At 39.7% G+C, this 23574-nt stretch overlaps 1 protein-coding gene and 1 pseudogene across 5 annotated transcripts in view; one reads left to right on the top strand and one right to left on the bottom strand.

Annotated features, from left to right (window-relative positions):
- Window positions 1-23574, top strand: part of IGF2BP2 (insulin like growth factor 2 mRNA binding protein 2) — a 142183-nt gene that overhangs the window by 90991 nt on the left and 27618 nt on the right. For all 5 annotated transcript variants that reach the window (XM_090275121.1, XM_090275109.1, XM_090275114.1 and 2 more), the window contains exons 3-7: window positions 11254-11302; window positions 12313-12364; window positions 16434-16497; window positions 19675-19947; window positions 21813-21947. In XM_090275121.1, the coding sequence (XP_090131247.1) occupies window positions 11254-11302; window positions 12313-12364; window positions 16434-16497; window positions 19675-19947; window positions 21813-21947 (573 nt within the window). The remainder of the gene's footprint in view (window positions 1-11253; window positions 11303-12312; window positions 12365-16433; window positions 16498-19674; window positions 19948-21812; window positions 21948-23574) is intronic.
- On the bottom strand, window positions 1286-1814 carry LOC150021022 (ferritin light chain pseudogene; annotated as a pseudogene).

Below are 23574 nucleotides of genomic sequence, written 5' to 3'. Positions count from 1 at the left end.
TGTGGGCTCTGTGCAGTGCCTTTTAATTGATCACCTTCTGGTGACTCATCAGGTGAAGTTGGGTGCATTCACATTTCATAGGAAAATCAGGTACCAGCTCTCCTGGACACATCAGTACTGATGCTGGGAATGAGAGACATGAGGGGAGTTTGAGAGTGTTGTGCTTCTATCAAAATAACCCTGATGCCCTCATTTGTAGAGTGCAATGAGGTTTACGGAATACTTTCTCATGATTCCCTGGGGTTTGGTGAGGGACAAATGAGGGAAGAGGGCAAAAGCTCACCAAATCACCATGGAGGCTGGGGCTCTGATCAACTGAGGGGAAGGCCCCTGCAAAATCTCATCCCTCCCTCAATTATGAGGACCAGCTCCATACAAAGAAAGGAACGGGGTCCCTGAAGTAGGAGGTATAACCCTAGGTACCTCCAGGGAGGGGAAAAGAAATAAGAAATGGAATCTGAAGCTGTGGTAGTATGACCTCCTCTGGTCACCTATTGAGCCAGATAGGTTGTTCACCTTCATTCAAGTCAGGTATTGACTCCTATATGCACCCTCCCATGGATGGGTCCTGCTGGGGCCCACCCAGCTATTGGTGCTGGCTTGAGAGGAAGTGATGAAAAGTGAGACATTATCTGAGACAGATGCTCAGTTTACTGTATTTGTAAGAAAGGGAACTCGGAAGAGAGTGTGAATCAGCAGCTGGAAGGACTCCCGTTTCAGCGCCAGAGACATTAACCCTGTCGTGTGCGTTTGCTGTCCCATCAGACTTCCTGAGCAGCTGCTGTGTACTCGTCATCGGGTTAGAATGTGGATGTGCAGGGGTAGGGATAGGATGTGCATTGTTCAGGAAGGATATCGTTCAGGAATCTAGCATTTCTATCAGCACCACTGGAAACTTTCTCTGTGTAAGTCTAGTCTCCCAAAATTGGTTATGAATCAAATTTGTATATTTGGAGTTATCCCCCTGCTAATTTGCCTCATTTCAGAGTTGATGTAAAGGGATCTTAAGAGGAATCCTCATTTAAATGATGAATCCTTTTTCAAATAAGAATAATTTATATGCCATTTTCCCCCAATTCATTCACCTGTTGTTCGTTTGTTGTTTTGTTTTGTTTTGTTTTTTGCTGCAAAAAGCTTTATTGTTTCCATTTGGTCCAGTGCATGGGAGAAGGCTCGAGGGTGGTTAAAAGGGTATCTAGTCATTTCAGGGAGAGGGTCAGGCAAAAGGCAGACGCCAGGGAAATGCAGAGGAGCCCCTCAAAGGCCTCTGGGCTCCAAAGGCCTCCTAGTCCTGCTTGAGAGTGAGCCTTTCGAAGAGATACTTGCCCATCCCAGCCTGGGGGCCGGCCAGCCAGGCAGATGTTAGTCAGGTGGTCACCCATCTTCTTGATGATCCTCACCTCCTCATCCAGGAAATGGTTCTCCAGGAAGTCACAGAGATGAGGGTCTGTGCGGGCAGAACCCAGGGCATGCAGATCCAAAAGGACCTGGTTCAGGTTCTTCTCCAAGGCCAAGGCGGCTTCCATGGTGCCCTGGGTTTTACCCCACTCATCCTGGGGAGGCTTCACCACGTCCTGGAAGAAAATGTGGCCACCGCACTGGTTTTGCAGCTTTAAGAGACGCTCAGTGCCCTCACACTTCTCCTCAGCCAACTCTGGGAAAAAGTGGCCCACACCCCACAGAGCTACATCTTCCTGGTCGAAAAAGAGGGCCAGAGAGAGGTAGGTGTAGGAGACCCGCAGCTGCAGGTTGGCCAGGTGGTTGACGGCGGCCTCCACCTCGGTGGAATAATTCTTACGAACTTGGGAGCTCATGGTCGTTCAGTTAAGAAGATTTAAGGCCAGGAAAACGGTGTTGGCTGGTCTCAGAGGCTGAGGATCGCTGAGGTGGTTCCAAAGATGGTGACTATGAAAGATGTTGGAGGATAGTTGGAAAGAAAGTGCAACCCTAGGTCTGTTCCATCCAAACCCTGTTGAAGCAAGAGACAGATCCCAGGATCACGGAGGGTACTGTCAATTCATCTATTTTTAAAGTTGGAGATGTTTTCAAGGCTTTGCAAAGTGAATTTTATTGTATTCAAATCATGTAACATTAGCTCTAAGAGCTAATGATTTTCCTTTTTTTTTTATTTTTATCAGCACTTGATGAGATATTAAAGGTGTTCATTGATTTTTTTTCTTTGTATCTTGTGAAGTACTTTTATTTTTTATTGGTGTTGTGTGAGAGGTTATTTTTCTGATTCCTCTTCCAATTTTGAAAAATAACTCTTCTAATGATCTTTTTAAATTTTCTCCAGAGCACCCCATCAGGGAGCAGAGGAAACTTCAGGGTTAACCCTTTGAGTGCCATGCATAATTGCTAAAATTTGTGTGAGAAATGCCAGGCTATTTTGCTGAGAAATGCAGAGTTTATGAAAAATGTCTATGAAAACATTATTATTCATAATAATTTGCTGAAAATTTCACAACATGTAGTAAATACAGTCTTCTTTTGTAAGCAGTGTTCTTTGACACAATTTAGCAAAAAATTTATTGCATTAAAATTATTTTATAACAATTTTAGAAAAAATAAATTTCTTTAATATGGCTTTTGAAGTATATATGGCATAATATGAAACCTATGATTATAATTTGGAAAAACGCATAGCAACATGGATAACAAGCAAGAAGTATGCCAAATATTGCATAAATTTTTGGAAAAAATAAAGAAAACCTCATAATGTACAAAAAAAATGAACACAAACAGCATTCACACTAGAGATATCAACAGTGAAAAACAGTTTATAAACAAAATGCTAACGCTGTACCGTGAAGCAATGAAAATGCCTATTAGCAAAAAGTTTCCTTATCATGCACACTGCATAGAGTTTTGACGATTATTGCAAAGATAAATGAAATTAAAAGGACTGTTTAAAATATAAGTAAAAATTGTAACAGAACTAATATGTCATTATTTGAACAAGCATAAAAATTCAAAATTTGGATCAACATGAGAAGAAGTTATATCAATATATAACCTGAGGTACAAAAAAAGAGAACAAAACATAAAATACGAATTATTCCATTGTTTTGTACATTTATAGCCCTCGAAAAAAGAGTCACTGGGAGCAACGCTGGCAGTTTTGGGAAAATTTGTCAGCGTCACTCACAGCGGCGTTGGCACTCAAAGGGTTAAGCGCCAAGGGGCAGACCTGGGTGACAAGGAAAGCTTTAACACCTATTTGTGGGAATACTGGTGTCTTGCTGCTCTTATGCACAGAAATACTTGCCCCAGCTTTAACTTCCTCGCCATGCTTGGAACAAGGGCTTGAGTGTTGCTATTTACTACCTGCAATTACATTTTAAGGATACTGTGCAGAAGTAGGTGTTAAAAGATATTTGGTTCACTTCTAGCTAACACCTAAAAATACAAGCTAGGAAACAGCAGGGATAGCCTTTTTTCCTTGAAGACTTCGTTGGGTCAAGGGACCAGCTCCCAAGTTTGTCCTTTTGCTTTATTGACAGTAACCAGAGTGCCAAGGGTTGCTGAGGTCAATATTGTCTATTTTTTTTTACTCCTGGTTGGTAAGCAGTGTGAGGACATTTTTGTTTTGTTCACTACTGTACCCCAGAACCTAAAACTAAAAGAGCTTGACATATAGTAGGTGTTTCGTGTACAGTATTCCCTCACTTATCACAGATATTATGTTCCAGAACCCCCCCCTCCGCGAAGTAGGAACCTTACATTTATTCTACACTCTTAAACCTACGTAACTTTAACAACATACGTATACAGTACCACAAAGTCCCACAATGTAGCAAAAAATTCACAATAATTAATTAATTAATTTTTAAATATATAATATGTGTTAAAATCCCGCAGTACTGTGAGGCCGCAATAAGTAAACCGCAGTATAGCAAGGGACTACTGTAACTTGTTAAATGAATTTGGAAAAGTTTTTTATTTAGTCTTAGATATCATTCTAGTCTCCAAAAATCAACTAAAATGTCCAGTATTTAACCTCCAGTCAAAACGTTTAGGTGTTGGGTGGTTTGGCTTGTTCACGCCACCCCAGTCCTCAGTATAGGTGTGATAATGGCGAATGTGATTTCATCTACCATGACATGGGGAGGAGGGAGTTCCTTTCTGAGGGATTTGATTTGGTTGGCTCTCTCCTTCCTGCTTCTGTTTTCTTAAAATTTAGGGGCTATTTTAGAAATGAATATATTATTTCTCCTTGATTATCATCCTGTCATAAATAAGATCCCAGTCTTTTATAACCGCTGGAAGTAGGTCCTTCTTTTCGGAAGTAAAATGCTGTTGGTTTATCACTCATTCCTAAACAGTGAGGACTCACAGCTTCTGGCTTGAGTGTTTGTTAATTGTGAAACTATTTCTTCAGTTAGTCAAGGCATGCCATTGTACTTCTTGTCTTGGGGAAGAAAACGCCACCTCCACATGAGTCATTATATCTAATCACAGGAAGTGTGTGCAGTGGCTACTGTGTCAGGAAATGTCTTCCCCTGCGTTTTCCAGTCAGCAGCCTATTGTGTTGAGCTGATGAGCATAAACTGGACTGAAAGAAATTCGCTTGGTTGGAGACCAGTCAGTGTCTTCAATAGGCACTTGTTCTTACAGTTGGGAGACAGACTATGGGATGGAGTGGGTCAGGAAGAAGAAACCAGCTGTCAGCAACAAATGCTCCTGGAGAATTTGCTGATTGTTGGGTACCTGCTGTGTTCTAGATGCTGCTTGGGCTGAGGAGGGAAAAAAATGAAAAAGACTCAGGTAGGTAGGAAAGGAAGAGAGGCAGGGAGGGAGGGAAGGAGGGAACAGTTTTGAGTGCTGTTTGGAGAACTAAAGAAAACAACTATTTGAAATTGAAGGGATGCTGAAAGAATGGCACAGTTGGTGGTGGCTAGGCACGTGGCTCCCTTTGCCTTTACAAAGATGATTTTGTATTTACCATGAGCCACACAAGGCAAGCATTTATATACTCAGATTAAAACTCGTATTGCATCATGTTTATATGTTTATTTGGGCTCAAATTATGATGTGAAAACGTTTTTACCCTGGTTAGTCTTAATTACAGATAATAAGTCGATGGCCTTCTAAGAGTAATTAATCACTTCTCTAAGAAACACAATTCAATTTTGTTAACATAATCTTCATCACAGCAGAATATAAGCATTAAAAAAATGCTTTCGGTTCTTCCTCAGTTTAGATCTTGAAAAGCTGGAAAGCTGGCATGCAGATGGTTGGCTCACAAAGACTCAGACTTACCCTATAAAAATCTCACCTTTCTGAATCTAAATGCACGTTCGTATGTAAGCACACATGAATGTCCTAGCCTTCTGAGGATTTGTCTTCCTGTGTGTGACTCACTCCACCCTTCTCCATTCAGCAATCCATATTTTGGGGAGGATTCTCAAACTTTGCCTTGCCCTGTGAGGTTCAGCACAACCCTGGTTGGGGCCAGTGATAATAGCAAAGGCTTTCTAGGCTTGCAGGTATGTTCAGCTTCCAGCCATGGGCCCCAGATAAAGTGCCTCAGACACATACTGATGAGGGCATGGGATACAGTGAAATCTGACTGTAGCACCAGAGGAGGGGGTATGGCCCAGAGCTCTGGTGGTTTCAATCTCAACTCTCCCACAGTCCTTGGAGTCAGCATACTTGCCTCTCTTACAGGTAGTGCACAAGCCATCCATGATGCTGTAATTTCCCTCCATGTGTCACCTGATGGAGCTCTGAATTGCTATGGAAACAAATGGGACCTAGGTGGGGAGAATCTCTCATTGAATCCCAACACTCTCTCAGAGGAATCTTTTTGCTTCCTCTGTTACTTCTCTTGCAGTTTTTCTGGGAATCCTCTGAGCCTTAGCTGGCCTAATTTTTAAATGCAACTTGAGATTGTATGAGCTGGGTTCCCATGATTCATGTTAACTTTGTCCTCCCCTCAGGCTTCCGGCATGGTTAAGGCTTGAGTTGGGGTTCCCAAGGTGGCTGATTAGATTTGTGGCTAATTGAACCTATGCTGGAAAACTGGCATTATCTTCCCCACATGCAAGCTGGCTTTTTACCTTTTTAAAAATACAAGTGAAATGGTTCTGCAGAATCACAGATTTCTCAGCAGTTAACTCTGATTTTATTTCCCTAGTTGACTGCCCAGTTATTTTTAGCAACAAACTCTTATCTCAGAAAATAATATCTGCCAGGCCCTTGAAATTCATAAAAACGGGCATCTTGTTTATCTGAAATGCACTCATTTGGAGCCTGTTCCTCTGGGTATCTATAGTACAAAGATAATATATTCATTAAAAAAGTACCCTGATGTAGTTCTATGGTGAAGAGCCTTGGAAACTGTAGACTTAAATTAGTTAAAGTGAGGTGAGCTAGGGTTAAGTATATTTTGTTTCGTGGTTCTTTAAAATTGTATAATCTGCACATGTATACCCCAATAACCAATTAACCAGAATATAGAACCAATGATGTAGTCAGTTCCGCAGCCAAGCACAACGGCTGTGGGGCTATACAGTTGACCCTTGAACAACACAGGGGTTGGACGCCAACACTCACACAGTCAAAAAACTGAGTGCAACTTTTACTCATCAAAAGCTTAACTACAGTGGTCCCTTGGTATCTGTAGAGTTGGTCCTAGGAATTCCTGCAGACACCAAAATCTGTGGAAGCTCAAGTCCTTGCATAAAGTGGTGCAGAGCAATGCATACAGTTGGTCCTGTGCATCCACGGATCCCAATCACGGATCGAAAATACGTTTTTTGATCTGTGCTTGATTGAATTCATGGACATAAAACCTGTTGATACAGAGGTCTGACTGTATATTTATTGAAAAAAAAGTCTGTGTGTAAGTGGACTTGTGCAGTTCAAACCTATGTTGTTCAAGGGTTAACTGGATTACCCTTTTCCTGGTAGTGGGGAGCCTGAGATTCTTGCCCTTTTCCACCCAAAACACTTAGCTTAGCCTACTTGCATATGAGGGCAGGAAACACTTGAGTTCCTGAATCCCAAAGCCATGGGGAAGGAGCCTGTATACCTCTGCTTGACTATAGGCCTTATTCTGCTTTCAGTTAAAAAAAAAAAATTAAAACCATGTTTCCTACTGTTTTCTTTATTCTTGTTTTTAAAGTATAATGGAGAATATTGAAGGCTCAGACCTGGCACACATATAAACTATAGGCTTAATAAACTATTTTTGGTGAAGGAGTAGGCATCCAAAGTTTGAGCAGTTTGATGGGGCAAAATTGTTTAAGGACAAAGAAATGGAGAAGGGGGCAGTAACCAGGTCCCAAGAGGGACTTTGGGCACGGTGATAGGGAGCCATTCAAAAATAGCAGGAGTGACCAGTTATATTGGCCTTTAGAAAGTCACTGGCAGCCAAGCGTGGGATGGCAGGGAGAGGGGAGGGAGACCAAAACACGAGACAGACCAGCCAGGAGACTGCTCCACAGTTCTGTGGCTGTGAGGATGAGAAATGTCATTTATATCTTCTTTGAGAAGCTTGATTGCTCTTTTAAAATAAAGGAACTGTGAGACTTTTCTGTTTTTTTAAAGGAACAAATAATCATTTTTGTACACCCAATTACTTTCCTAAGTTATTTTGTAAAAACTTGGCTCCTTTTTTTTTTTTTTTTAATCGGGGCACACTTTTATGGATTTCAAAGGGAGAAAGATCCCATTTGTTGTTAAGAGATTGGGCCAAACAGTATTTATTTATTTATTTATTTTAACTAAAGAAAATAGGGGAAAGAACGCCCTTTCCTCCACTCTTGACTACCTGGCAAAGGAGAAATAGACAGTTTTCCTTCCCGGGTGGGATCAGGGGGTCTGCCTCATAAACATGCAATAGTGAGCTATAGCAGTGATTTTCTCAGCACTTGGGGTTCCGTGTTCTCGGTTTCTACTGTATGTGTTTGACACTGCTGCACAGGACACTGAAAACATGGAGCCTGTCCTTGAGGAAATCAGGGGGGTGGGCAGTGTCATCAGATAAATAATTATAACAACGAGGGAGCTGCTTTGTAAAGGCTAAGGAGTGCAGAAGAAAACAATTCTGCCTGGAGACATTCTGGAAATGTCTGCAGGTGTGAGCTAGGTTTTGAAGGGCATGCAGAAGTCCCTCCCAGGCATCCTGAGTACCCTGACAGGAAGGCATGGCATCCAAACAATACCATGGGAGTTAGCAGACAGATCTCAGAGATCCTCACCACTCCTGATCCTGAAAGATAGTCTCTCAGCATATTCTCCCAAATGACCTAATTGAGCTCCACTTTAATAGTTTGTACTGTAGTGATCTCTATTTCCCTTTCTTAGTTCCAAATTCTTCTTCTTCATTTCCATCCTGATCTAAGATTAGAGATGTTACAGATCAGCTTTTTAGAGATGTCGTCGGCGGCGGCGGCGGCGGCGGCGGCGGCAGCCGTCCGTCTCGAGAGACGATGGTGTAGCTTCTTAAGAGTCTATCTGCACCGCCGAGAATGGCTGTGCAGTCCGACTCGGGAGTGACACGGTATCTGTCTCCTCCCGTGTTGAATCGACATCTTGCGATGACGCTGGAGTGTCCTCTCCAGTGGAGCTGAAGCTACAGAGCCTGGGCAGGGTGATATGGAGGGCCAGCTGTTGCCCATGCAGCAGACGCCCCCTCTCTTCGCAGCTGAAGGGTCCAAGGGAAAGACGGAGTCAATACAGCTTGGCTTCAGGTGCGCCGCAGGAGTTGCCGGTGTTGACTACAACGTCAAACCGCCTTAGGGACTCCGGCTCCGGATTTTCTGTCGGGGTTTACTCCCTTAGCCTTTCCCCTCAAGAGGTATGCCGCAAGGCAGCGGAGGTTTTTTGGAGTCAGAGTTTTCCTTCTCTGATGATTGTACCTAGAATCCTGCTTAATGTACATTCCATTTACTTACTGAACTGATTGACTGATGTGCAGTCTCTACATGAGGTATTACAGGCAAACATCTTGATTTTAGACGCATTTAGTTAGGATTTGGGGTGATCTGGACTGGGCAGAATTTGGCTACTTACATACTATGAACAGGGGGTTTGCCAAATCAATTAATATTCTGTCAAATAACATTTCAAGAAGAATGCCTAATCTAATTATGAAAAAAAGTTGTTGGAGGGTTATTTTTTTCCTTACTTAAGCAGGTTCAGTCTTTTATATTCATTAAAAGCAGCTCTAGTTAGAGTTTTAAATTGCTAGTTTTTTAAAGCAAGTGAGATTAAGACATGAATGGATTCTTTTTTTTTTTTTTTAAAGGAAATAAGACAGAAGTAGCTCAAATAAAAAGTTCATGTCCTATTTTACTAACCAAATCTGCTTGTTAGATACCTTTTTCCATGCATTTACATATACACACGTAGTTTTGTGCACTTAGAAGACAGGATCAACTTAATCTATAATTAGCTCTTTTCTTGTGCTATGCTTTACAGAGTTCCTTGTGACAGTGCACACATATCTTTGTTGTTCTTTTTAATGGCTGTATAATGTTCCATATTGTGGCTGTACTATGAATTACATATTCATCTCCCTGTTGGTGGCAATTTAGAGTCTTTGCAGTCTTTATTTATTACAAACAGAGTAGCTGTCTTTGTTCAAATCTCTTTGTGTCCATGCATGAGTTTCTTCCAACTAGAATTTCTACCAGTAAAGTCTTGGTTAACAGTTGGAATCAATGTTTATTCTTGGAGATAAAACATTTTTTTTTAGAAATAATCAATTTTCTTGCAAACTCTGATGCCTTTTCTATAAATAGGTAGGCTTGTGACATCTTCTGTGGAGCATTCCATGTAGCCACTATATGGAGTGATGTCAGCAGTTTTCTTATGAACTCTTGCCCACAGCAGTGTCAGCATAGAGCCTTCATAGCAAAGAGGTAGAAATTCATTCTGTTTCCTCCTTCCTATCCCGATAAAGGACTAGAGGTTGTGCAGACTGGCTTGCATAGTCATTGAAGCAGCCGTCGTCACGTAGTGTATGGGACATGTGCCACTGATGCCTCCTTTATTCAATAAAGGAGAAACCTGGAGCCCCTCATTTATTTCCTTTTTTTGTTTCCCCATTTCCTTTATCTTGTACCTCTCTCTCTCTTTTTTTTTTTTTCCCTCTCTGCAGGAATGGTAACATTTCTTCCTGAAGCTGTTGCCCAAGTTAAAGCATGGAGGAACATGTGACTTGTATAGCCACTATTTGGTACATTTGACACGAGAAGGAAAGAAAAAGTAGTCATCACACTCCTTCCCTTACAACCCCCAAAAGAGTATTTTTGGGATTTCAGTGTGAAGCCCTTCCATTAGAAAGATCTCTCTCGTGGTTAAATGCTGATTCATGTTTTCTTTCCAGATGCATTAGATCGATCGAATGTTAATGCTTAAGTAAAAACAAGAAACCATCTAAATCACTCAGTTATCAGACCAGCAGGATATCCTGGAAAAACAAACAAACAAACAAATCCTGTGACTATAAAAGCAGGAGAAAGCCCAAAGGTTCAACAATAAGGATGGGTTAAATACACTTTGATATATTCAGGTTATAAAACAGAATGAGGTTGCTGTCTTCTGTTAGGTGGGGAGAAAAAGACACAGCAAATGTGTAGAACATGCAAATATTTCTGCAAGAAAAAGAAAAAGTCAGAATTAATTTAGTATTTGCTGTCATTTGCATGAAGAAACTGAAGGATACACAAGCAACAAGTAAAAGTGTTTATTTCTGGGGGGGTGAGTGGGAGTAAGACGTTAGTATGCCTTTTTATAGTGTTCTAATTTTTGAGTTGTGACTGTGCTATTCAAAAATAAAAATAATTTTTTAAAAAGAAGATCCGCACTGTTTGATAAGGGATAAACTAAACCTGATATTGTTTAAACACATTATATATGTGATTTCACCCACTGTGTTTGAGCTTCGGTACCTTTTGGAATAAGGTCAGTTACAGGTCCATGTATTTTGAGGAAGAAGGTGATAATTCTATAATTAGAACCTGTATGGCAACTTAAATTCTAACCACTTTGGTAGGAAATTGGTAAGGCAAATCTGCATTCAATCTCTTTAGCTTATTCTGACTTGTTGGATTTTTTTTTTTTTCCCACAAAGTAATTGAAAACCTTAAAACATGATGGTCATGATTCACAGTGGGAATCTCTTGCTGGTTCCTCTATGAACATAGTGGGAAAGTGAACTCAAATTATGGCCTTAGCCTGTTTTTTATTTAAGTTTGTGTCCTGGAGAAAGTGTTATAGTCTGTGCTTTTATTTTTACAGGAGCAGAAAAATTCAGATTCGAAACATCCCTCCTCACCTGCAGTGGGAGGTAAGCCAGTGTCATTTCTGTTTTTACTCTCTTCCTGATTTCTTTCCTTTTTAATGTGTTAACAAGGCATTTCTCCATCTTTTAGTTCCTTTTCACATTTGACTTGTCCCACCCATTTTCAGTACCCTAATGCGCATGATCTGTCATGAGTTTGAGGTCGCATCTGTCCCCTTCATCATGCAGAATGTGCACTTGGATCTCTCAGGTTCTGTTTTCTCAAGCACCAACCAACTGTGAAACAAAATGTGTACCTGCTTTGTGATTTTCCTTTCATGATTTTGTAAAAAGATTTTTACCTTCCCCAATTATGATTAAAAAATAATAAAATCCATGGAAATCCAATAAAAGTAGTAGGTTGTTAGTTTGAGCAGATTTTTTGTTTAGTTTGAATTAATTACAATGAATAACAGTTAAGATACATTTTCCGAGTTGTAAAACTTCTAAGATTGCTACCTTAAAATAAAATAAGATAGAATCTGAGGAGTGGCCTTATTGCATTATTTAAAAACAAATTGCCTGATGTTTTGTTCCCCAACCAAACGAAATAAAAATAACCATAAAGAAAAGAGAATGTTGTCTAATAGTTTCATTACTTTAAAAAAAATTGTTTTATGGAAAATGTCAAACATACACACCCCATTTCGTTGTAAAATAGATTCCTAGGAGAAAAGCAAAGGAAAATGGTAAAAGTTTTCAAGGAAAAGTGAGCCTTGTACTTTATTCCGCTTCTCATTTCAAGAGCAGTAAACAGATTCCAACCATCGTGATGAATGTGATTGATAGTTACTGAGACGTGAACCAGGTGTTTTGGGAGCCAATAAGCAAATGAAAATCCCACGTATTTATTCATTCTAACTTTTTGTAGAAGATCTGAAATACCAAATTAATTATGTTATAACTATAACTGTCCTTGTTTTGCTGTAATTCATTTGTTTGTGGTAATCAATGTACCATTTTTTTGCGAATTCAATCTTGTTTTCCCATCCTGACACTGAAGCTCTCTTTCTTAGGTATTGGATGGACTTTTGGCTCAGTATGGGACAGTGGAGAATGTTGAACAAGGTAATAAGTGAAGAAATCAGCTTACCAAATTTTGAGAGGAATGTTGGGTTATTTCTTATAGGCTGGGTCAACTCCTGGGAGAAATAGTAAGTTCAAACTCCTTTGAAATAAGCTTCTTAGAGTGTATATTTGTATATCCGTTTGTGAGAGGGGTGTGTGTGTGTGTGTGTGTGTGTGTGACCATAGCTATATAATTTGTTTTTTCAAGGAATATATAATAATTTTTCAGGCTATTTTTAAATACTCTATAATGTGCTCAAGCACTGGACAAACACTGTCAGGCCAGGATAAGCATAATTCATGTGGAAGGAATTGGATTTACACTATTACAACTTTCTTATTCCTGGCTAAGAAAAACAGATCTCTAATGTCTTGGAGTGAGCTTTTCTCATGGAGGACTCCTATACCAGAATCCCGTAGAGTGCTTATAAAAATGCATGTTCTTAGGGCTCACCATAGACTGACTAAGTAAGACTTTCTGGGGCAAGAATTCAAGAATCTGTATTTTAAACGAGTACTTCCAAGTGATTTTTGTGTGTACTCAAGTTTGAGAGGCACTGTCTTGGGAATAATGTCATAAATGCCCAGAAAATACACATGAGTGGGGACCGCCAAAGACCCAGAATTTATTTACTAAAAATTGTGTATTTATTCCTACATGTTTAAATTTCTGTCACCTTCAAAGTACTCTCCATTTGATGCAATACATCTATCAAGATATTTTTTCCACTGCTCAAAACAATTTTGGAACTCATCAATTTTGATGCCTTTTAGTGCTTCTGCCATTTTTTGTTCTACCTCTTCCACATCAGCAAAATGTTTCTTTTCGAGGACTTTCTTTTTTTCATCTGGGGAAACAAACAAACAAAAAATGTTGCTCAGGGCTAGATCTGATGAATGGAGAGGGTGGGCCATGGGGATGAAGCCATTTTTTGGTTGCAAACTACTGAACACTCAGTACAGCGTGGGCAGGGGCGCTGATAAATCACCCATCATGAAATGAGCAAACTTGTTAAAGAGTCTTCAAGAAAAATTAACTGAAGCCTAATGCAGCCTCTCACAGCAATGCCAGCTGGTACGCTGATACAGATGGGTTGCTAGAACACTCACCTAGCCGAGGAAGCCTGTACTACAAGGGGCCCACCCTCCAGGAGATAATTTTGAGTTTGGGCGGATGCTCCCTCGTATTCTTCTGCTGCACTTATTTTTACCTTCTATAACATGAAATACATTGGTTTTAAAAAGAAAAAAAAATGAGTACCTGATGCTGATATATTATGTAGCTCTTTAAGAGTCCCAGAAAAGTAGATTCCAAGCTCCTGATAGGACAGGCAGTAACATGTATAAAAATTATTTTTGTGTTGTCCTAAAAAGGAGACTGTGAATACAATCACTTACTTTGAGCCCTTGGAGAAGTCAGTTAACCTCACTGACTCAGTTTCCACATGTGTAAAAAGGCAAGAATAAAGTCTACCCTTCCTGTATCACTGAATAGTTGGCACCCAAAGTGAATCTGTGTAAGGTATTTGTAAACAATGGAGCCATGCATAATTGCAAGGGATAAAGTTCACTTAGGAAAAATCACAGAGAACCCATTTTCACATATGCAATCTGTTCTTTCTGCCAGTATACTTAACATAATAGTTTTAGTGTAGTGATTATTCACATATTCTTCACTGCGTGAATATTAAAAATATCATTATTCAATCTCATGCTGCTGACTGCCCATGCCCAAAGGTACAGGGAAAGAGCTCAGAAAGAAGACATGATTTTTAAAGAGTCTGTTTCTTGGTTCTTGTTATGTACTTCCCTCAGTATGGAAAAGAAAACATTCTGATAAGGATTGGATATAATAGGCAACATGGCCTTACAGACATGAGCCTATTAAAGTTACTAGCTAAGACTGTGTTATAAATTTAAGACAGTGGCATACAAGGAAGAAATATTTCAGGTCCCTGGGGCAGTTTATAGTTCCCGGTCACGTGTGCCCAGTTTTCACCTGCCTCCCAACTGCAGGATTGGAGTGTTGAGCTATTGCTTTGTTCTGTTTTGTAGTAGATTCCTGGTTCAGTGGGAAAACAATTTTCAGTAGTTTTAAGAACCTTTATACACCTTTTATGTCCAATGAAATAAATTATTTAAATGGAGCTCAATTCTCTCAAGGGTCAAAGAACTGTCTGAATCCCTGAAGACAAACATCTCTGAAAAACAGAGAATAAGACTAAGGAGTGAGAAAATCTGAATCTGAGAGTCTTAAGTAGATAGTTTTATTCAGGAAGTTCAAAGCCAGCCCTTTCTCCCTTTTGGGGAGTCTGTAGCCTCACCTGTAGCACTAGGAAGCAGCAAAGAGGAAACCACTGTAGCATTGTGTGTCGGCACTGAGAGCGGACATTACGGGCTGCGCATCCCCCGTTTTGCACTGTGAAATTTTCTGTGGGTAAGTGGGAATTAGAGAGCTGTTGGAGCGCTCCCTGGGCAAAGGCCAGGGCTGGGCTCACGCTTATGGCATATAAATCTCAGTGGCAGTTTCTCCTCAAGGATCACACATTTCCTCCTCACAACGGTGACGGCTGCTTTGACATTAATGGGGTAAACAATCTTTTTAACAGTGGTCTTTAACCTTTTTCAGACTCTTCTAGAAATTATAAACCAGAACAATTCATATACCCACAAATTTGAATCTTTGGGTGGGGTGGGGAGAGTCAGGTTATAGAATTCCTAAAGCTCTAGTCTAGGTCCAAGATTAACAATCCCTGTACTATAGGGTTTTATTATTACTTTGAAAAGTAGCTTTATTGTGGTTTTCTTCAATTATCCTTAATTTAAGGTTGTTGTTAACTCCAGGTCTCTCAATAGCTTAAATGTTTTAAAGGAAGGATTTAATATAATCATGTCAGCTTGGGGAAAAGCAATGTTTTCCCCATAAATTGATTGAATTGGATTGAGGAAGTTTTATCTTGCCTCTTTTGAATTTATTTTTAACTTCTGACTTTGGGAGAAGAAGCAAGCAATTTCGAACTAAGATATGCCAACTCATAAGAGTGATTTCTCATTAGCCATTGTTAGAGTTTATGTGTTCTCTCCTTTAGCCAAGTGAAATGGAATTACCAGTTTTCTTTATTTATTGTACAGTTACTAGGTTTAACTCACATAGTCAGGGAGTTCAAAGAGAAACAAAAGTAGTAATTCAGTCTCATCAATGAATGAAGAATTAAAGTTAAAATACTTCCTTTTTCTTCTATATATATCCAATTATTTTAAACTAAATGCAAATTATAACAAATAAAACTTATACCATAACAGTGGTACAATAAATTGATATAAACTTTTATGAAAGTAGTTGCAAATGTACATTAAAACTATTATATATACTCTTTTACCCATTTATTTTTCTTCTGTGATTGGCCTACAAAAGTAATTCAGAAGAACTCAAATCAATGATGTTTGCAACAAAGGTGGTTTTCAGCAACACTTTATAGAATAACAAATACTGGGAACAGCCCATTTGTCAACATTTGAGGGATGGTTAGGCAAACATGTCACAGTTAGTTACTGCAATTTTATGTAGGCCTTAAAAATAATAAATACAAAGAAAATGTACATATACATGTACCCATGCAAAAGTGTTTATAAAATAAGTGAAAATACAGCTTTGAGTTATATATACAATTGAGCCCTAGCTGGTGTGGCTCAGTGGATTGAGTGCCAACCTGCGATCCAAAGGGTCACTGGTTCGATTCCCAGTAAGGCACATGCCTGGGTTGTGGGCCAGGTCCCCGGTTGGGGGTGCATGAGAGGCAACCACACATTGATGTTTTTTTCCCCTTTCTACCTCCCATCCCCTCTTTCTAAAAATAAATAAATAAAATCTTTCTTTTAATGTGTATATACAATTGCTTACAAATTACTTTGAATGCACATGAATAAAGATAGAAATTCAAATAACTCTAGAGTTAGAGGCAGTGAATTTTTTGTGCGTGCTTTTTTCTCTAGAGTAAGTCTGTTTACATTGAGCCAGAGAATGACAGCTTTTTTTCCTATGACAATGTAGTTTTTCCTTTTTTCCTAGTTAACACAGACACAGAAACTGCTGTTGTAAACGTCACATATGCAACAAGAGAAGAAGCAAAAACGTAAGTGGATTTGGGCTTCCTTTTACACTTTTTGGGGGGTTGTCTTTGAATTCCATTGAGTCCTGTGTTTATAAACCTTTTCTGAAAAGATGCAGCTCTTTGACATGTCACTGGAACTCCAGGGCATTTATTCCAGGATGTCTGTCTGTTGATTGTGCAGAGACTCTATCTTGAATAAATGTTGAGCCATGGCCTTGAAACCAAGGTGGGAGCTGTATCTTGATGTGGTCGGGAATAGAGAAAACCAGCTCTGTGACACTCTGTCCCCTAAACTCTGCTTTGCCAATCACTGGGAACCACCTTAACCTGGAATTCCCTCTGTGCACCAGGATAAAGAAGTACATCCTATTTTTTTATCCACACTAATTGGATGGGTACTAAAACATCAATTTTTTTCCTCTATGTAAATAGTAAAAGTGGAATCCATTTCAGCAACATCAACAGCAGGGAGAAGTGTCTGGTAGTGGTTAATCAAGGAACACCTGGCCTGGGTTATTTTTTTCTTTTCCTTAAAAAAATTTTTTCATTTTTTTTCTGTTACAGTTGTCCCACGTTTTCCCCCATGGCTTCCCTCCACCCTGCCAACCCCTTCTCCCACAGTCAGTCCTCACCCCATTGTCCATGTCATGAGTCATTTTTACTAATTCCTTGACTAGACCCTTCCCCTTCTTACCCCCTTTCTCTCCCTCCCTCCTGCCCCCCATCACTATTAGTCTACTCCTTGTTTACATGCCTCTGGTTCAATTTTGTTCATTTGTTTGTGTTGTTCATTAGTTTTTTGTATTAGGTGATATCATATGGTATTTGTCTTTCGTTGCCTGGCTATTTCATTGAGCATAATTCTCTCTAGTTCCATCCATGTTGTTGCAAATGGTAAAAGTTCCTTCTTTCTTTCTGCTGCATAGTACTCCATTGTGTAAATGTACCACAGGTTTTTGATCCACTCATCTACAGATGGGCACTTAGGCTGTTTCCAGCACTTGGCTATTGTAAATAGCGCTGCTTTGAACATAGGGGTGCATATGTCCTTTTGAATTGGTGTTTCTGGTTTCTTTGGATATAAACTGAGCAATGGAATTGCTGGATCAAAAGGCAGTTCCATTTTTAGTTTTCTGAGGAAATTCCATACTGTTTTCCATAGTGGCTGATTCCCACCAACAGTGCACTAGGGTTCCCTTTTCTCCACAACCTCACCAGCACTTGTTGTTTGTTGATTTGTTGATGCTGGCCATTCTGACCACTGTGGAGTAATATCTCATTGTCATTTTTATTTGCCTCTCTCTGATGGCTAGTGATGTTGAGCATTCCTTTCATAGGCCTATGGACTCTCTGTATGTCCTCTTTGGAGAAGTGTTTGTTCAGGTCCTTTGTGCATTTTTTAATTGGGTTGTCTGTCTTCTTGGTGTTGAGTCATATAACTTCTTTATATATTTTGGGGATCAATCCCTTGTCTGATGTATCATTGGCAAATATGTTTTCCCATATGGTTGGTTCTCTTTTCATCTTGCTGATGTTTTCTTTTGCTGAGCAGAAACTCTTTGGTTTAATGTAGTCCCATTTGTTTATTCTTTCCTTTACTTCCCTTGCCTTAGGAGATGTGTTGGTGAAAATATTGCTATACAGGATATCTGAAATTTTCTTGCCTTTGTTTTCCTCTAGGACTTTTATGGTGTCACAGCTTACATTTTAGTCTTCTATTCTGCTTGAGTTTATTCTGGTGTATGGTGTAAGTTGGTGGTCTAGTTTCATTTTTTTGCATGTCCCTGTCCAGTTCTCCCAACACCATTTGTTGAAGAGTCTCTTTTCACTCCATTTTCTGTTCCTTCCCCCTTTGTCAAATAGTAGTTCACCATATAGACCTGGGTTTATTTCTGGGCTCTCTATTCTGTTCCATTGATCTATATGTCTGTTCTTATGCCAGTCCCAAGCTGTTTTAATTACAGTGGCCTTGTAGTATATTTTGATATCAGGTGTTGTGATTCCTCCTACAATGTTCTTCTTCCTCAAGATTGCTGTGGCTATTTGGGGTCTTTTTTGGTTCCATATAAATTTTTGAAGTATTTGTTCTAGGTCTGTGAAATATGTCATTGGTATTTTAATAGGGATTGCATTGAATCTGTAGATTGCTTTAGGTAGTATGGACATTTTAATGATGTTGATTCTTCCCATCCATGAACATGGTATATGCTTCCATTTATTTGTATCTTTCTTATTTTCTTTCTTCAGTGTGTAGTTTTCTGAGTATAGGTCTTTTACCTCCTTGGTTAAGTTTATTCCTAGGTACTTTATTTTTCTTGTTGCTATAGTAAATGGGATTTTTTTCTAGTTTCTATCTCTGATATTTTATTGTTGGTGTACAGAAATGCCTTTGATTTCTGAATATTGACTTTGTACCCTGCTATTTTGCCAAATTCACTTATTATGTCGAGTAGTTTTTTAGTGGAGTCTGTAGGGTTTTCTATGTATACTATCATGTCATGTGCAAATAATGACAGTTTTACTTCTTTTCCAATTTGGATGCCTTTTATTTCTTTTTCTTTTTTTTTTGGTCTGATCGCTGTGATTAGAACTTCCAAGACTATGTTGAATAGGAATAGAGAGAGTGGACATCCTTATCTTGTTCATGATTTTACGGGGGAATGCTTTCAGCTTTTGCCCATTGAGTATGATGTTGGCTTCAGTTTCCTCATATATGGCCTTTATTATGTTGAGGTATGCTCCCTCTATTCCCATTTTGCTGAGTGTTTTCATCATAAAATGTTGTACTTTATCAAATGCTTTTTCAACATATATTGATATGATCATGTGATTTTTGTCTTTCATTTTGTTTATGTGGTATATTACATTTATTGATGTACGAATATTAAAACATCCTTGCATCCCTGGGATGAATCTCACTTGATTGTGGTGTATGATCTTTTTAATGTGTTGCTGGATCTGGTTTGCCAATATTTTGTTAAGGATTTTAGCATCTGTGTTCATCATCGATATTGGCCTGTATGTTTCTTTCTTTGTTGTGTCTTGACCTGGTTTTGGAATTAGGGTATCTGCAGCGAGGATTAAGGGCATTCACATAGGCAACTAGTAAATGAGAGTAAATGAACCAATGCACTGACCTGGACTGTCTTCTCTGACATGGCTCTCTAACAAAGCTCGCCTGTTCCTGCTGCATTTCAGAGCCATTGAGAAGCTAAGCGGGCATCAGTTTGAGAACTACTCCTTCAAGATTTCCTACATCCCGGATGAAGAGGTGAGCTCCCCTTCGCCCCCTCAACGAGCCCAGCGTGGGGACCACTCTTCCAGGGAGCAAGGCCATGCCCCTGGGGGCTCTTCTCAGGCCAGACAGATTGATTTCCCGCTTCGGATCCTGGTCCCCACCCAGTTTGTTGGTGCGATCATCGGAAAGGAGGGCTTGACCATAAAGAACATCACTAAGCAGACCCAGTCCCGGTACGTGCCTCCGGGGCTTCCTTTGCTTCCTTCTGAGGGGTCTCCTGAGTGCTGGTGGGTCCCAGCCATCCTCAAGTGGCTATTGCTTGCATTGGCAGTGGGGGGCTGTGCTGTTTGGGATGGTGACTTCTTTAAACAGAATTATTAACAGACTAACAGAAGGCCAGAGGCTTTAATGAACTTTCATGCCAGTTGCCTGAAGATTATACCCCCAGGCACTAAAGGTTCATAAAGAACGTACTAATCACCTTACAGCCAAGAATTATTCTTATAAGCAAACTAATGCTCATGAATGTATTTATTTCTAAAACAGTAGAGGTGTGGAGCTTGGTGGGATCCTAGAACCCACTTATCTTACCTCTCACCTCCTTGGCTGAGTCAGAGCGCTGGGTGGTAGTCATTCTTTGAGACCACTTAGGTAGGCTCACAAAAAGCTACATAAAGGCAGTGGGTGAATCACTGCTATATTTAGCAAGAAATAAGGTACATTTGGCCTTATATTTAGTTTTCTGTCTGTTTAAGGAAACTGAACTGATAGTAGGAATTGTAGTGAGTAAAATGACTTGTGGGGTTGTTGATTTTTATATGTTCCTGTGCCCCCAGTATGATGTAACAAAGAATGTACAGGACTTCAAAACTAACACCCATGTTCAAGTTCTATCACTTAATGGCTTTATGCTCTTGGATTTTTACCTCTCTGAGCATCAGTTGCTTCTTCTATAAACCAAGATTATTGTGAGAATTAGGACACTCAGGCAGGTTGAATGTAATAATTATGATGAAAGCACTTAAATCACAAAACGCCAAATAAGTGACAGATATTTGTTTCTTACATGCTTAGTGCTTTTTATTCAGGTCATGTATTGAATATCTTGTAACATGAAAGAGAAAACACTGCTTGTCTTAAAGTGTCTGAGTTACTCCCAAATAATGGAAATTTATTTGAGCCCCAGAGTTCATAATCATAGGAATGAAATAAAGAGATGGTAGAGAGAGGAAATACTATCTGGTAATCATTTCATTTTAAGATCAGCCTTTTTTGTCCCCTCCAAGTTTGCTTCACTGTGAAAGTGATTTTTATTTATATGTCTTTTTGTTCCAAAAATTGTTTAAAGTGGTTTTAAAAGGGTAATAGGTTTAAATAGAAGTGAGGTTAGTTCTCAAAGTGTGTGCCCATTTTTTAGAAGTAGGCCAAAGATTTGGATCTGGGCTTTCTAACAGCCAGAGTAAAAGGGGATACAATTAATTATGTGATTTTGAAAGTTAACAAAAACAAGAAGGGCCACTGACTACCCCAAGAAGCCTTATCAAGTCATCAAGCTTTTGAGCCATTAGCTTTAAGAGGCTGGGCGAAGGCAGGCTGCCAGTGGGTAGGAAACCAAAACTTAAGCAGAGAGAGGGCATGCCTCTGTTTTCTGTCCACACTCAAATATAGAAAGCTCGCTTGAATTTGGTGTTTGGATTTGGATTAACATATGGCTTTTAAAAGCTGCAACCAGTTCAGAGAGTGGCACTGTGCCAATGTGCAGAATTACCCTGCTCACTTTACTCTTCACTTCTACGATCATTTGAAAAACGACACAAAATACTTCATTACCAAGTTGGCTGGGTGCCTTTGTTCCACAGCATGCTTGTCCGAAATACTCCCTTTTAAATGGAGCTGCAGAGAACTCAAGTTTGGCACAAGACCCCCTGTACTGCTTGCCGCCTTCTTGGAGAATGGCATTGGTTGCAAACGTGCTGATGATACTTCCTTGTCTGTCTGTAGCCTTGCTATTCACTGGCTGGTGTGGCGCTGTCTTGGGACTAACTAAGACCCTATCCCAGATGACGTCATGCTATGGCTCCTGATTCTTTTCCTACAGGGTAGACATCCATAGGAAGGAAAACTCAGGGGCCGCAGAGAAGCCCGTCACCATCCATGCCACCCCAGAGGGGACCTCTGAAGCATGCCGCATGATTCTTGAAATCATGCAGAAAGAGGCTGACGAGACCAAACTGTAAGTTCGTGTGCAATGTCCAGACCATTCAATAGAGAATAAGGGTAGGTGCTCATTCACTGAACCCCAAGACATTTTTTACAACTTCTAACTATTACTGAGCAGAGGGAGTGGGGAAGGATTTTTAAGAAATTGGTTTCCAAAGGGAATAGAATGGGAAATAGATCTTGTATATTTATAATATGGCTGTTTCTCCACCTGTATATTTCTTCTGGTGATCCTAATGCTTTCATCACTCACTGGTAATAACTACTGGTAGAAATACATAGACCTGAGCACTCCAGTGCTGTGCAGTGATAGAAATGTCCTCTGTTTGCAGTGTTCAGTACAGTAGCCACTTGCCACATGGTGGTATTGAGTGCTTGAAATGTGACTGGTACAATATGGGAACTGACTTTTATTTTAATTTTTTCAAATTTGAACAGTCACATGTATGGCTAATGACTATCACATTGGCTAGCGCAGGATAGACGGTACATTGTCATCAAAACCATCATTTACTGTTGGAAAGGCTTTTATTATCTGCTCCTAAACAATTTATATCCTTTAAAAATTGGATTACATTCCTTTTAGTAGTAGAACCTGGTATCCAAGTAGCTACTTGGTTCTTCTTCCTTTTCCCCCTTCTGTCTCCTTTGTTTTCTTTTCTTTTTTACAAAATACTTCTTAAGATTCCTAAGTGTTGTACCAATTTGAAAGGCAAACATAGTTCTCACAAAAGCAATTTTATTTGTGTTACAAATAAATTAATGGTAATGGAATAGATAATATAATTTAAAAAAACGTTGCAGATTGGCAAAATCCACTTATGAGCATTGGTGACAGTTTTATAGAGAAGCACTGAGGGGTGAAGTGACTATAAAATTAATTCAGCAAATAATGTCAAATAGAGTGTTCCAAAACCAAAACACGGAAGTAGTCCTTTAAAGAAAAACATTACGAATCTATTCTTAGATTTCATAAAGGACTAACCTTTCACTTATGAATTATTAACTCTATTTCGGGCTTTTGAAACCCACCCAAATGCCATGGCTTAATTTGAAGAAGTCCTTCCCTCCTCCAAGTTCTTGAGAACTTTATAGAAACACCCTCTTTGGTCCTTCAACCTAGGTACCAGCAGCTTTCAACATTCTAAATAATCAGAAAACCTGATTTATAAATTAGATTTTTAAGTTTTTGTGTAGAGCCAAGATAGAGTTTGAATTACTTTGAAATAAATTTTTTGAGTGCCACACGTTGTTACGTTAAGCACTGTGCTGGGAGCTGAGGCTACAGTCATGAACAAGACGCGGCTCCTGCTTTCACGGAGCTTATAGTTCAGTGGCAGAGATACTCCCTGACCAAGTAAGTCCACCAGGGTGTAATTAAGCACAGCCATGGGAAGTGCTGATGGTGGAAAATGGCTGCTTATTACTGCAGGCCCTAATCAGGGTTTTAGGGGGGACAGCAGGAGATTTGGGGATTTCAGAGAAGGCCTCCTTGTATAAGTGACATTTAAACTGAGCCCTGAGGGGAATGAGGAGGAGGGGGAGGATGTAGGGGAAGAGGAATCCTAAACTTTCTTTTTATTCATTTACCAAATATTACAAAACTGACCACCCCCACCCCCCCAAGAAAAAGCCTGCCC

This window comes from Furipterus horrens, unplaced genomic scaffold, assembly GCF_987537825.1.
Source record: "Furipterus horrens unplaced genomic scaffold, mFurHor1.1.pri manual_scaffold_1, whole genome shotgun sequence".
NCBI classification, from domain to species: Eukaryota; Metazoa; Chordata; class Mammalia; order Chiroptera; family Furipteridae; genus Furipterus; species Furipterus horrens.
Note: the sequence above shows the minus strand (reverse complement) of the source record. Positions and strands in the feature narration are given on the sequence as shown.